Consider the following 12,960-nt stretch of genomic DNA (forward strand, 5'->3'; position numbering starts at 1 on the left):
TATTTAGAGGAGACCCGTGCCAATCAGTGGGACATATAATTATAGGGTTGATATAAATTAAAGTAAAAATATACCAAATTTATTGAAAACGTTATTCCAGTGGAAATAAACACATAGTAAAATAAGGGAAGTATGAGTTACCATATTGTCATAAAGATCACTTTTAAATGAAATAATTGCATGTTCTTCAGGAGGTGCAAGGGGACGGCGAGTGCTGCGCCATCTGCATCGAGCCTTACAAAGTGTCCGAGACACTCAGATCTCTGCCTTGTAGGTAAGTCATATACGGTTTGTTATTAAAAAAAGTGTTCCTCTGCGGCTGTGCAAAAATACATATATATTTTTTGTATCAAAAAGTGCCCATTGTATTATTCAACCAGCACGCGGTTACTTACATGTCTTACTAATATATAATAATCTGAGTACAGAGTACTAAAAAAACCGACCTCAAAGGTTCGTGGAATAACATCTATTTGCCAAGTTTTATTGAAATCGGTTACGGAAACTGCGCGATATCGGATTCATCCCCTAGTTTGTTACCCTCAGAGGTATATTTTCTTCAAATTTAAACGGGCTCAACACTGAGGTACTCTTTTTCCAACAAAAAAAGAATCTTCAAAATCGTTTCACAAAAGCGTTATCCCGTAAACTACATACAAAAAAATACAGTTAAAAAGCAACTCGGTTGGTTGGTATCGTATTCGTCGCTATAATGCTTCCCTATACCTATCATCGCCTTTTCACGGCTGTGACATCAGCTGGGTGGATTCTTTTACGTACGCCGTACTCGCACACATGATATTTATGTAAATTGTGTTGATATTTAATGTTTGCTTTGTTGTTTTTGTTTTTTTATTCTTTCTTGCTGTGTATTTTTGTGTTGTGGCGTTGTAATAAATGGTTTCTATTCTATTCATCCGTTCGAAGAAACGAAGTTTAGGCGTTGACCAACGCCGAGCAGGCGGGAGTTGCATTACTTGCCTAAAACATACTATATAATACCAATATACTATGGTAAAATATAATAAAAATAATATGTTTGTACTTAATTAAATTAGTCAAATTACACCTCTTTCTCCTATATTACTTTAACAACGTTAAACAAGTTTTCCTCCAACAAAAATCAGTAAAAGCAATAATAATAACAGTCAGCCTATAGGCTATAATAATCCCACTTCTGGGCACAAGCTTTCTCCCACGACAAGAGGGCTTCGGTTGTAGTAAAAACAAAGTATGTAAAAATGCGTCATCGAGGTTTACATTCTTTTGACGACTTCGGTGGCATAGCGGCTTGCACTGTGGGCGCTGGATGTGGAAGTCCGGGTTCGATTCCTAGTAGGACGAATTTTGGAAATGAACTTTTCTAAGTTGGTTCTGGGTGCTCCGAAGTGAATTCCGTTGCTCTGGTACTCATAGTACAAAGTTCCCTAGTTTGAGACCAGGCCAGTGGTGTGGTTGTTTGGCACGTTACTCTAAAGCGAGACAATATACAATATTGAACGTACAGTCAACAGCACATCATATGTATACGTTGTATATACTAAATGCATTTACACAACATTAAAACCTCTACAATCACAATTTACTCCTACAGCTGTAATTATATTCACACCGCTCATGCACTTACATATCAAATAAGTTATTTTAAATGCACTATTTACACTTTACTCTGCATATCTCAATGTATAACTTTACGCATAGTTATATTTTTGCTTTTAAATAACTTAATCCCCTCTCATTGGTCCTGACTGAAAACCAGCGCCTTAGGAAACTTTGACATATCGACTGTGAACTGGCAATCGGTACTATCTAAATTTTGACAACTTAACAGTATAAAGAAAAAAATTGTTTGCGTCATTTATATAAATAACATCTGGTTTATTAAATAAAAATACGTGGTTTTTAGATATTTCTATCACACATGTATGTATGTACACTACGTATTTTTATTTAATAAACCAGATGCTTTATAAATGATTTCATCCTGTAAACTTGTCGAAATTCAGATAGTACCGGTTGCCAGTTCACAGTCGATATTTTGAGTCAGTGCCCTTTCACTGCTATGACAATCATGTTACGTTTATTTCTTTTACGCTTAATCTGTATTTGTGTTATATCAGTGAATAAAGTGTTTATTTATCTATCTATACACTTTTGTTCGCATATCGTCTCTAGTGCAACGGTACTAGATACGATAATGTGTAGCTTGATGTGTTGCCGTCTGTACATGTCTGTCTGACCCTGCGCTTTGTTGATGGTCATAGCGTAACAGAAGGCCGACTAAAAACTATACCGTTTAAAACCGTTATTGTGGCTATATGTAACTTACCGGTATATGGTGTCGTTGACTTTTTGCCGGTCTGCTGATGACTAATAATATTGTAGAACACTATTTTCACGTGGTCAGCGCATGCACTTTGTTCCGACTCGTGCATGCGTCATGTCATGCGCGCACGAGATACACTTTAACCCGTCATGATGCCTAGAGACACACTTATAATTTTAAGGTTTTTAGAGGTTCTTGTTTTTCAGGGCAGGGATTTTTTCAATGTTTACTTTGCACTTCTTTAAAATACTTCAAGAATGATGAAATACTTGGAATAATTTCTTCCCACTAGTTCTAATTATTATTATTGAAATATAATTTAATAGAACAACTGGAACAAACAAGTCCCAGTAGTTCTATAATAGAACTACTCAATAGTTTTAGTGGGAGCGAAGGTTTTGATGAACCTATTCGACAAATCGAAAAATGTCACTCATTCTACTTAAATGTATAAAAGAGCTATTGCTATATTAAATTAGGACTTCCGGTAATTGAAGAAATCATATAATATCTCTTTCTTTCTCACTAGACCTAATCTATAAGCAAGTAAGGTTTAAAAACTTCACGAAACCATAATCACTGTTGTATTGTTCCAGACATGACTTCCACAAGAACTGCATAGATCCGTGGCTGCTAGAGCACCGCACCTGCCCAATGTGCAAGATGGATATACTCAAGTACTACGGATTTGTGGTGAGAACTTGAAAATCACAAGAATAGTAAATTGGAATATAATTGACCTCGTATACACAAGGTTTTGGGTCTATTTGGAAATATATTTTTTTGCCATTGAAGCACTCTCATGCGTATGAAAGTGCTTGCTTTAAGTGTTGAAAGAAAACGACTGGGTTTTGTTCAACCCAAAGTTTTGGGTTCAATTCCCATCAGTGCCACCCAAGGGTGCACCGCTCAGTCTTTTCGACTTATGTACAATTTAATCAACTACTTATAACTTGTTCCGAGGATAAAATCGTGATGAAAACAAAATCTTCCAAAAGTTCCCAACCTGCATGGTGTCAGTGTAGTAGGCTGTGTACCACCCTCTTAAAGGTGATCCGTGTCCGGTAGTGGAAGGTAGGTTGAAGGCTTTTTTAAACTGGACCAATATAGAACGTTTCTCTGAAGTGATATGTGCCCAGCACTAACGCACAAGGGTTAATAAGATGCTTTATTACAGTTCACGGGTAGCCAGGAGAGCATCCTACAGCTGGAAGTGGAGGAAGCGAGGAGTCGAGCGCTCAGCCCTGCGAGAAATAGGCATCCTCTCACGCTGGTAATTATATCACTTATATATACGTATATCACTTATCATTCTATTCCATTTTTTTATAAAATCTATACTTTTATCATTAAACTCGAATTTTATTTTATTCCCTTTCGATAGCGGCAATAAACAAACATTAATTGGATTTTTTTATTCCATTTGGTTTTTTTACCACTGGCAACTACTGGGACATTTTAAATTCCGTTTACCGCCAGTGGCAACAAGAGATTTTTTATCCCATTTGTCACATATGGGTTTTTTCCCATTTGTCGCCAGTACAAATCACCACTGGCCACAACTGAGATTTTTTTATCGCGGTTTGTCACCACCTGGTAACATAATATGGGATTTTTTCCCATTTGTTGCCTGTACAAATCACCACTCGCAACAACTGGGATTTTTTTATCCCTTTTGCCACCACCTGGTAACATATGGGATTTTTTTCCCATCTGTCGCCAGTGGGAACAAAGCCAGTGGTGACAACTGGGAATAAGCCGAACAAAATACAAAACAATTCTTTTAGAGGGACGTGTTCACTCTATGCGTATTACTTAAAATTTTGGTAAACTGTTTCTTTTTTCAATTTTTTAATTAATTTTTAAAGTTTTTTTAGCTTATTAACTTTTTTTTAATACACTATAAACTCTTGAATGATAATGAATAGGGCCCGGATTAATATCTAATTACATATTTTTTATTTCATTAATCGACGTTCTTTCATTTAGAAACAAAAAAAGTTACTTTTATTTTCCATATTTACAGGTTTAGACCATAATTCTACACGAAACTTGCAATAATCCATATTTTCAATATTACGTGATATTGTATTTAATTTAAAACAAAAAGGTGCGTGCTTGTTTGAAAAAATAAAGGTTTGAATACACTAAAAAAAAATTAACACTTTACTGTGCGGACGATTAGAACACAACCTAGTCGTGACCTACTCACTTGCGGACTTATGCAAATTTAAGTTTGCTCCAGTCACATTCTGAGACGTCGAAAGGTCATTTAACCAGTACAAAGCGTTGTTCCGACCACACAAAATTTTAATTTTGAAAATTAAAAAAAAACATATAGTTGGGTATTGTAACAATATCAGTAACGAAAATTTGATTGAAGTGGAATAAAATTTGATTTTTTATATATTAAAGCTTGTAGTTGATTTTTTTATAATAAAGCATAGTCTATGTGAAAACAGTTTTTTTTTATTTCCATAATTTTTCCATATTTTAAGATTTTTTGCCCATATCATATGTACAGGGTCAAGAGCACGTCAAGCTTGACACTTAAGATTTAAATTCAACTCTATGCCGCTTACGATAAGAACGAACCAAAGTACAAAATGTCAAGCTTGACGTGCTCTTGACAGTACATAATATTTTATAGTTTATACCGCATATTTATCCGAGCCCTAATAATGCATTTAATTTTTTTTTATTATTTAAAGAGAGTTTGTAATTATTTACTATTGACTTTTCGTTATATTTATTCAACTTAAAAATTAAAGAAAAAAAATTCAAAAAGTTTTCATAAATTTTCTGTTTCTCGCATTCATAAGGATCTTGTTGGAGCTTTTGTGAACTTACAGGTAATAGGAGCTTACAATAAGTAATCAAATAGTTTGTCAAAGTTTTATTTTAATTGCGCGCTATTTCGTCGTAGAAGGTACCATGCCGTTGCCAGGACAATATTTACATTGTCTTATCTTTTCCAGTAACTTAGTTAAATATAATGAGTTATTCATATTCAGCTTGGCATTTGTACCAATGAAAGTTTACATTATGTCTTCCACTAAATATTATGCCCAGTGTATGTGAGCGGGCACAGTTAGAACGTATATGGCAATTGCAGTTGACGAGCGACAATTCGTACGAGGAAGCCGGCAGCGAGCGTAGCAGCCGCGCCTCTTCGCCTGATGAGTTGGTGCCCTCGCTGCCGTCGCACCACCCCGCACTGACCTCTACGCACTGCTCGCAGACCACCAGGTTACCATCCTATGTAGTGTACATATATAGTGCATGTAAATATATAATAGGTAACATACACACAGGGTGTTAGGTAGATGATTGCAAATTTTTAAGTTGTTCTTATCGTAAACAGAATAAGATTTCATAGGTAAAATTTCTAAATACTAAAATTTACTTCCCAATGAAGTTGTTGGCATGTCAAACTAAAATATTCTTTATGTTATAGGTAGCAAGTTTCAGTTGAAGTCGTCACATTGATTAAACTCTATTACTCATTCGCAAAGCAGATTCCCCCGAGAAGAATGATAAGAAACTCTAGGGGTTGCTCTTTGTAAATAAACATTTGTATATATTTATCATTTCCAATATTTACGTATTTCTAATATGAAAGATCAAGGTAAGATGCAAGGACTAAACAGGTCCCTGCCATGGTTTTTGTAGAGTACGCAGAAACTGTGAATGGTAATGAATGATGTTTATTACTCTCACAAAACTTATTTATGACTATACTATCAGTACAGAGTACTAAAAAAGTCCTCATAAGTGCGTGGAATCGGTTAACGAAAACTGGATTATCCCCTAGTTTGCCACCCTTAGAAGTGGAGTATTTTCTTCAAATTTAAATGGGATCGCTACTGAGGTACCTTCTTTCGAACAAAAAGAATCATCAAAATCGGTTCACAAATAGGTTATCGCATAACATAAAAAACACAGTCGAATTGAGAACCTCCTCCTTTTTTGAAGTCGGCTAAAATACAGAGTTTTGTTACTATTATTGCACATTGTGAGTCCGGTGTCAGTACTAGGGTTATTATGCCTCTATGATTAATCACATTATATGTACATATAATAATTTTTAGTGTAAAGTTTTTTGTATCACTATAGTTTTAAACTTCATAAACAATCGACTATGAACTGGCAATCGGTACTATCTCAATTTTGACAACTTTACAGGGGAAGAAGAAAAAAATTGTTTGCATCATTTATATAGCATCTGGTTTATTAAATAAAAATACGTAGTTTTTAAATAATTTTTTTACACATGTATGTATGTACACTACGTGTTTTATAAATGATTTTTTCTTCACATTTTGTACATCATCCGGAACCTCATATAGGATTGTGTCGTGGTCGTGGAATGAAACTATGGACGACTGAACTAAATGTTGTCGTCTACCAGGTCGTGCTCAGTGACGCCTCCTGGCTCCCCTGAGGCGTCGGCGAGTGGGTCCAGCAGCCAGCAGAACTGAGGGTTGCTTCCGCGCGCCCCCCGCGCGCCCCTCACGCGCCGCGCGTGGCGCCAGCGCCTGCGCGTCACACTCGCGTTACTGGCCAGCGACCAAACGGTCGCACGACTCCACGGCCAGACGGTCGCACGATTGCAGTCTCAAATGCACCGCAGTGATGTGTTCATCGGCCCTTAAATACTCAGAAAAAAAATTACCCATATCAGTTGGAACTTCCAGTGAACGTGTTCAAACGGTGGATGAAAAAAGTGATATTTTTTGCTATAAGGATATTTTGTAGTTTCGTATGTGTAGAACCTTTAACCGCCACTCCGCCTAGTCAACGAAATAGTGTTCTTTGTCAACAAATATTACCTGTTAAGCAAGCAATTTTCCCTCAATAAGCTTCGCCACACGGAACGCAAGCCATAGCCGCCACCGACCCGCGCTCCGCGTGGCGAAGCCTAGAAAGCTGTCGTTTGTACTTAATATTAATTTAATCGGTCCATGATCTCATACGTACGTTACCTTGTATGTAAAACTCTTGGAACCTTTTATAGCGAAATGTATGAGAAGCTATCGAATATAGCGCCTGACCATTTCCTCAAAAATAAAATTATACAACCTAGTTGCTATACAAAAATATTATTTTTATATTAAAAATTTGAACTAGGTACGTGCCAAATACGTAACTTTTTCATGTATAGAGACGTATGAAAAAATGAAATTGTAAACGTGTCGTTTCATACACACAAAACAAGCCGTCACGTCAGATTGCGACACATTAATATATGAAACCAATACCGCTCTGACGCGTCACGACACAACATATCAGACAAATGTAAATCCGGCTTAACATACATTCAAGTTGCAAGATTTATTTTTGTTTGCACGATATGTATTGTACAAACTCGTTTGTATTTTTTTATCTGTAGAACATTACTACAGTATGCTTATTGTAATTTTTCATGTATTCTATGTACATAGTTGTATTGAAGACCATAGGGGCTTGAAAGGCGATATTTATTAGTTAATTGCATCTTAATAACTAGAAGTTTGGAAATGGTCAGTTTATTGTAGGTTGTGGTGCCCCAATATAGTTAATAATCTTTGTGCGGACGTAACATTGCTCTTGTAGCATTTCTTGCACGTAACATTAAATTTTGACCGAAAAAGTTATTTACATATACTTCGTTTTTTAAGAATTGCAAAACCTGTAACAAAGAAACAGTGATCGTAAACCTTTTTCTTCAGTTAACAAATTACAGTAAAGTAAATATCATGAGAATTGATGACAAATGATACGACAATATGTTGTTATTTTAGAAAAAGTTTTATGTTTAGAACCTCTGTCATTTTAAGTTTTTTATAACGCATAGATATAATAATAATAATAATACGTATGTAAAGATATAATTTGTTAATAATATATATCATCTAATTTGTGAATAATATATAATCTTTAGTGAATGTTACTAGTAAAAAAAGTAATAGTTACATAAAGGCTGTAAATATTTTGATTCACGGCATTTGTGAAATTACTTTGCTTAGAATATGACTGATTGAAATGGAGCTTGATCAAATTTTCAAAAATTTCCTTCAGCTAAAAAAACGAAGTTTTAGAAGAAGATTTAGAAACAACATTTCATGTTCTGACTTTTTTATGAGACCAAGTGATGGGACGATCAAGTCGTGCATCTGGTGGTAAGCGACACGCCTGTCCTTAACAGTTGCAGTGCCACTCGGAGCTTTAAATCGTAAAGATCTGAGAGGCACTGCCACTGCACCCGTCACCTTGAGACATAAGTTGACAAGTCCAATGTGCCTGTAATTTCACCAGCACCCTTGCTCTTCTACACCGGAACGCAGTAATGCTTGGTGGGAGAAATAGGTAAGGTGGCAAAATTTCACTGGACGAACTCTTTCACAAGGTGCTCTACTGCTACTAAAAATATGTGATGTTAGATAATTTATTTTAGTCAAAATTTAATGTTACGTTCATTAGGGACGATATATTTGTTCTTTTTTATTTTTAACAGCCAATACTTAGATTATCTAATATTAAAAATAAATTTGCAAAGAAACGACGTTACATTGACTGAAACTCTATGAGCTATATCACGAGATCCAACCAAACGCGTTGAGATCAATGTTCGCTTTGGCTATTGTGTTCACCAAGCTGTCAAATTCAATTCTAACCGTTCTATCGTCATCACGAATTATTGGCATTTCAATTCGGCGCAAATTTTAACCCAAAACGCATCTCTGTAAAGTAACATTTACAATGTATACTGCCAAAGCAAATGTGGACATAACCACGCGAGGTTTGCATACCTATATACGGGGTTATTTGTAAAACACTTAACAACTTCGCTGAACAATAAACAACAACTTTTGTTTCATAATTTTTTACACAACTTAATAAAACCAAAAATAAACTTTTCAGTTATTGTTGTACTATCTGACACTTTTAAGTTCTGTACTTGGTAGTAAGACTGTAAGATCAAATGTGTAAACGTCCTCCTCGATGACTCCCATCCCCGCTCTTGCGTTTTTCATCGTGACACACAGAGTTATCACTGTTCTACACTATTTCAATATTTTTATTTTTGTGCGAAGGTAAAATCTGATAAATTATTAAAAATCATAAAACAAAAGTTGATGTTTATGGTGTTATTAATATAGTTATACAGCTAGTTATTTATTCTATCTATATATAATATATATAGCGAGTACAAGACACGAGACAATTACCCTGTCTGTATGTAACATGTTCTCCGTCTACTGATCACTTCATCGTCTAATAATGCTATAAACAAATTGTACTTAAAATTATAATCCGAACGCTTACGTAACAGTCTCATAGGTTCTACTACCTTGGCATCTACAAATGCTATTCTAACTTTAAAAAATGCTAAATTTCTCAATTTCATATTTAAAGTAGTGCTATATGAAACTATATACACACAAAGTTTTTTTTAATACATAATGGTTTTTAGCCAGATGCATAAACAGATATTTGCAATTTGAATACTTATGTTACTTTATGTATATTACAATAAATACTTAGAAATCATAAATACACTCTTCTGCAAAAATAGCAATTTTTTTTTTCATAGTGTATGTAGATGCTGTCTCTTGTTTTGGTCCCTAGTACTATCGGCAGAATTGACGACTTTCCAGTCTCAAACTAGATTTTTTAGACAACATCACATGCGTTGCTCTGATCTCAAAGTAACTAAAGCACTGTCATGGAAATCGGAAACAACGACAGTACCACAAACACTTGACAATATGGAATTTTTTTTTCCACATTAACCCGACTTCAGAGATGGCGGCCCCAAGAAAACCGGTGTGCAAGCCACTCGACCACGGAGGTCGACAGATTTCTTTGCAAGCGAAGATTGTAGCTAGCCCCGTTATTTATATTTTTGAATTTTATCGTGAACATCTTTTGTTTATAATAAAAATATGATCTAGCTCTTTAACGTCATTGACTGACTAGACCAAGATAGCGTGTGGCGGTTACTTATCGCCAATTCCTGCACGCAAAAAGAACCCTTAAAGTATTAATGCGTTGACTTTGCTGATAATACATTAGGCTTTCTAACGGACAATATTGGTGTAATATGACCCAATCTGAAAAGTGAATAGATATACAAAATACTAAATAGTACTTGTAATATTTCTTGATATAAACGATAGATATGTATTAATTTAATACCTAAAGTCATTGCGTAGATTTCATAATAAAACAATTAATAGTATCTTTAATCAATATCATCGTTATTCATGTTATATACGTATTCGTATTATACACTATAAGCGTTATAATCGCCATACATAATTACTTACATATTAAAACAGTAGAAAAATATAATCATATTTCCTATGATACTTTACATAAGTTGAGTAAAAACTAATAGAAGAAAATCTTTTATAAATCAGACTAGTAAATATAGGCTATGCCGTAAATAGTAGAAAAATTATGTAACATTAAAATTACGATAACGCGTTCACATGAACCACGTTTAATTTGAAAAAAGAATTATTTAAACTGTCTTTTCATTTCGATTTAATGTTCTGTGCTCCGACCATGAGATCAAACCATGGCGAGTGTTACATTAAACATGCGGTCGAGGTGTTGGTGTATGTGGCCAATAGTTCATGTCAACTTTGTATCATAATTCAACCTTTTTTAGCGTTCCTCTAAATATGTGAGTATATTTCAAGTATTGGAGCTGCTATTGCAATTTTCTTCCTCATCATTTCGATATTGCAATCAAAAGTTTACCTTATAGCTTCAGATATAAGGTAATTAATTTGGGTTATTTACGCCGCTCATATTTAAATGTTTCGAACGTTTTACTTGAAACCTTCAACGAGTACATGTCGATATCAGAACATACTCGTAGTAACTGTACTTGTAATTAAATAAAAGGTTACCCCTACTTGTTTAGATATAAGGGTGATATTTGAAGTGGCGTACTGGATTAACGAGGTTCTATTTGTCTGTTTGTGTAAATTCTGGTGATTCTAACAAAACAAACAGCAACAAAACTCAAAACAAATTTTTTCAATAACATTTCTGAAATAATATTTTACATCATATACATGACTGATGATATAGTCTGAAATTAACGAAAAAATTTAATTTTCACCAATTGTATAAGTTTTATTAGATTCCGGGTCTATGTAACAGCCACATATTATAGAATGTATGTACCTGTGTATGAATGCTGTGTATAAAAGATAATAGCATGAGTTAATTTGTCTTATGTTTAGTTATTTGCTGTACAGACGGGGACCATAACCCAATTGGTGTCAAAAGTGTGTTTACATATAAAAACGAATATTTGTTTGTATGTGTGTCGAGTAAGCGTTCCATTCTTATTCATTCGATTGCGATAACGTTCGTGGGCTGTGCCCACACCCGCAACCTTTCTGAAGTGTTAAAAGAATTTTAAAATGAGCTAGTAAAATAAAGTAATGTTAGCACCGCCAAAGAGACTTTATGAAAAAGCTCTTTCTAATTTTCTAAATTATACTTGATCTTGTTTTGTTTAATTCAATTTAAAGTTATAAACTTAATAAATAAAAAGACACAATTTGTGAGATACAGAAGTGACCCGTACATAACTGAAGAGAATTGGCACCAATGTTACGGTAACACGAACGAACGCTGGACCTAGGCTGTACATAAATGTACTATAAACACTAATTTCGTGGCAGAGAAATGGTAGTTAATAAAATCTAGTCTGAACATTTCATAACTATAACGCTTTTAAATTCAATTACATTTTGAGTTCTTAGGTTTTCGCGATTGTTACACATAGGAAATGAAACTACTTTTCCGAATTTAAATCACGTTTTTAAAACAAATATACGCTATTTAAATCAGGAATAATAGTTTCATTTCAATTACATTTTTTAAACGCTTTCAGTGTAGGTCTATAAGTAGTTGCGTACAGTGCCAACATAAAAAATTAAAAAGTTGAATTTAAAAGCGATAGTATTCGTTCAAACTTTATGTTTAAGTAACAATATTATAATTAAGTATTAATAAGTGAGCATTTAAGTTATTACTTACGCAGTACAGCTAAGGTACTTATTAGAAGTCCGTCGGATTTTATATTAACAAGGAGACTGGTATGTACTTTGTAATAACTCTAAAAGTTGTAAAATATTTACATTCCCATCACGTGAAAATGTCATCGTACTCATCGTGTACGTAGCGTTGAATAAAACCAATACAGTATTGACATTTGAGTTTTATTTACAGTATAAAAATTCATACTGAATGTGTAACAAGACCCCCGCATATGCGTTCGATGTTTCTCGACCTTTTAGGTCAAGAATAGAACAAATTTAATCTGCCTTCGTGACCGAACGGTTATCTTGCCGGACTGCCACGCAGAATTTCGTGGTGGTCGCCCGTTCACTGCTGTGAACAACAAAAACAGCGATGCTGTGCGCCGTATGATCAAAAAAGACAAGCATGTGACATACCATGAGATTCATGCATCTTTAGGCATGAGTCAAATACAATCAATACAACCCAAACATTTGGGTGTGAAAAAACTGTGCTCTCAGTGGATCCCACACAATTTGACTGAGGTTCAAAAAATGGATCGCGTCAGTTGGTGCAATGCCATGCTCACCAGATTCTACAAAGGG

The 12,960-nt window shown here is 34.7% G+C and overlaps 1 protein-coding gene across 2 annotated transcripts in view; it reads left to right on the top strand.

The window, feature by feature from the left end:
* Nucleotides 1-8,215, top strand: part of LOC113228915 (protein goliath-like) — a 68,597-nt gene extending 60,382 nt beyond the window's left edge. For both annotated transcript variants that reach the window (XM_026462358.1, XM_026462359.1), the window contains exons 7-11: nt 192-274; nt 2,923-3,019; nt 3,504-3,599; nt 5,442-5,575; nt 6,738-8,215. In XM_026462358.1, the coding sequence (XP_026318143.1) occupies nt 192-274; nt 2,923-3,019; nt 3,504-3,599; nt 5,442-5,575; nt 6,738-6,807 (480 nt within the window). In that variant the 3' untranslated portion in view covers nt 6,808-8,215. The remainder of the gene's footprint in view (nt 1-191; nt 275-2,922; nt 3,020-3,503; nt 3,600-5,441; nt 5,576-6,737) is intronic.
* The last annotated feature ends 4,745 nt before the right edge of the window (nt 8,216-12,960 follow it).

Source organism: Hyposmocoma kahamanoa, unplaced genomic scaffold (assembly GCF_003589595.1).
Source record: "Hyposmocoma kahamanoa isolate Upper Pololo Valley unplaced genomic scaffold, ASM358959v1 262, whole genome shotgun sequence".
NCBI classification, from domain to species: Eukaryota; Metazoa; Arthropoda; class Insecta; order Lepidoptera; family Cosmopterigidae; genus Hyposmocoma; species Hyposmocoma kahamanoa.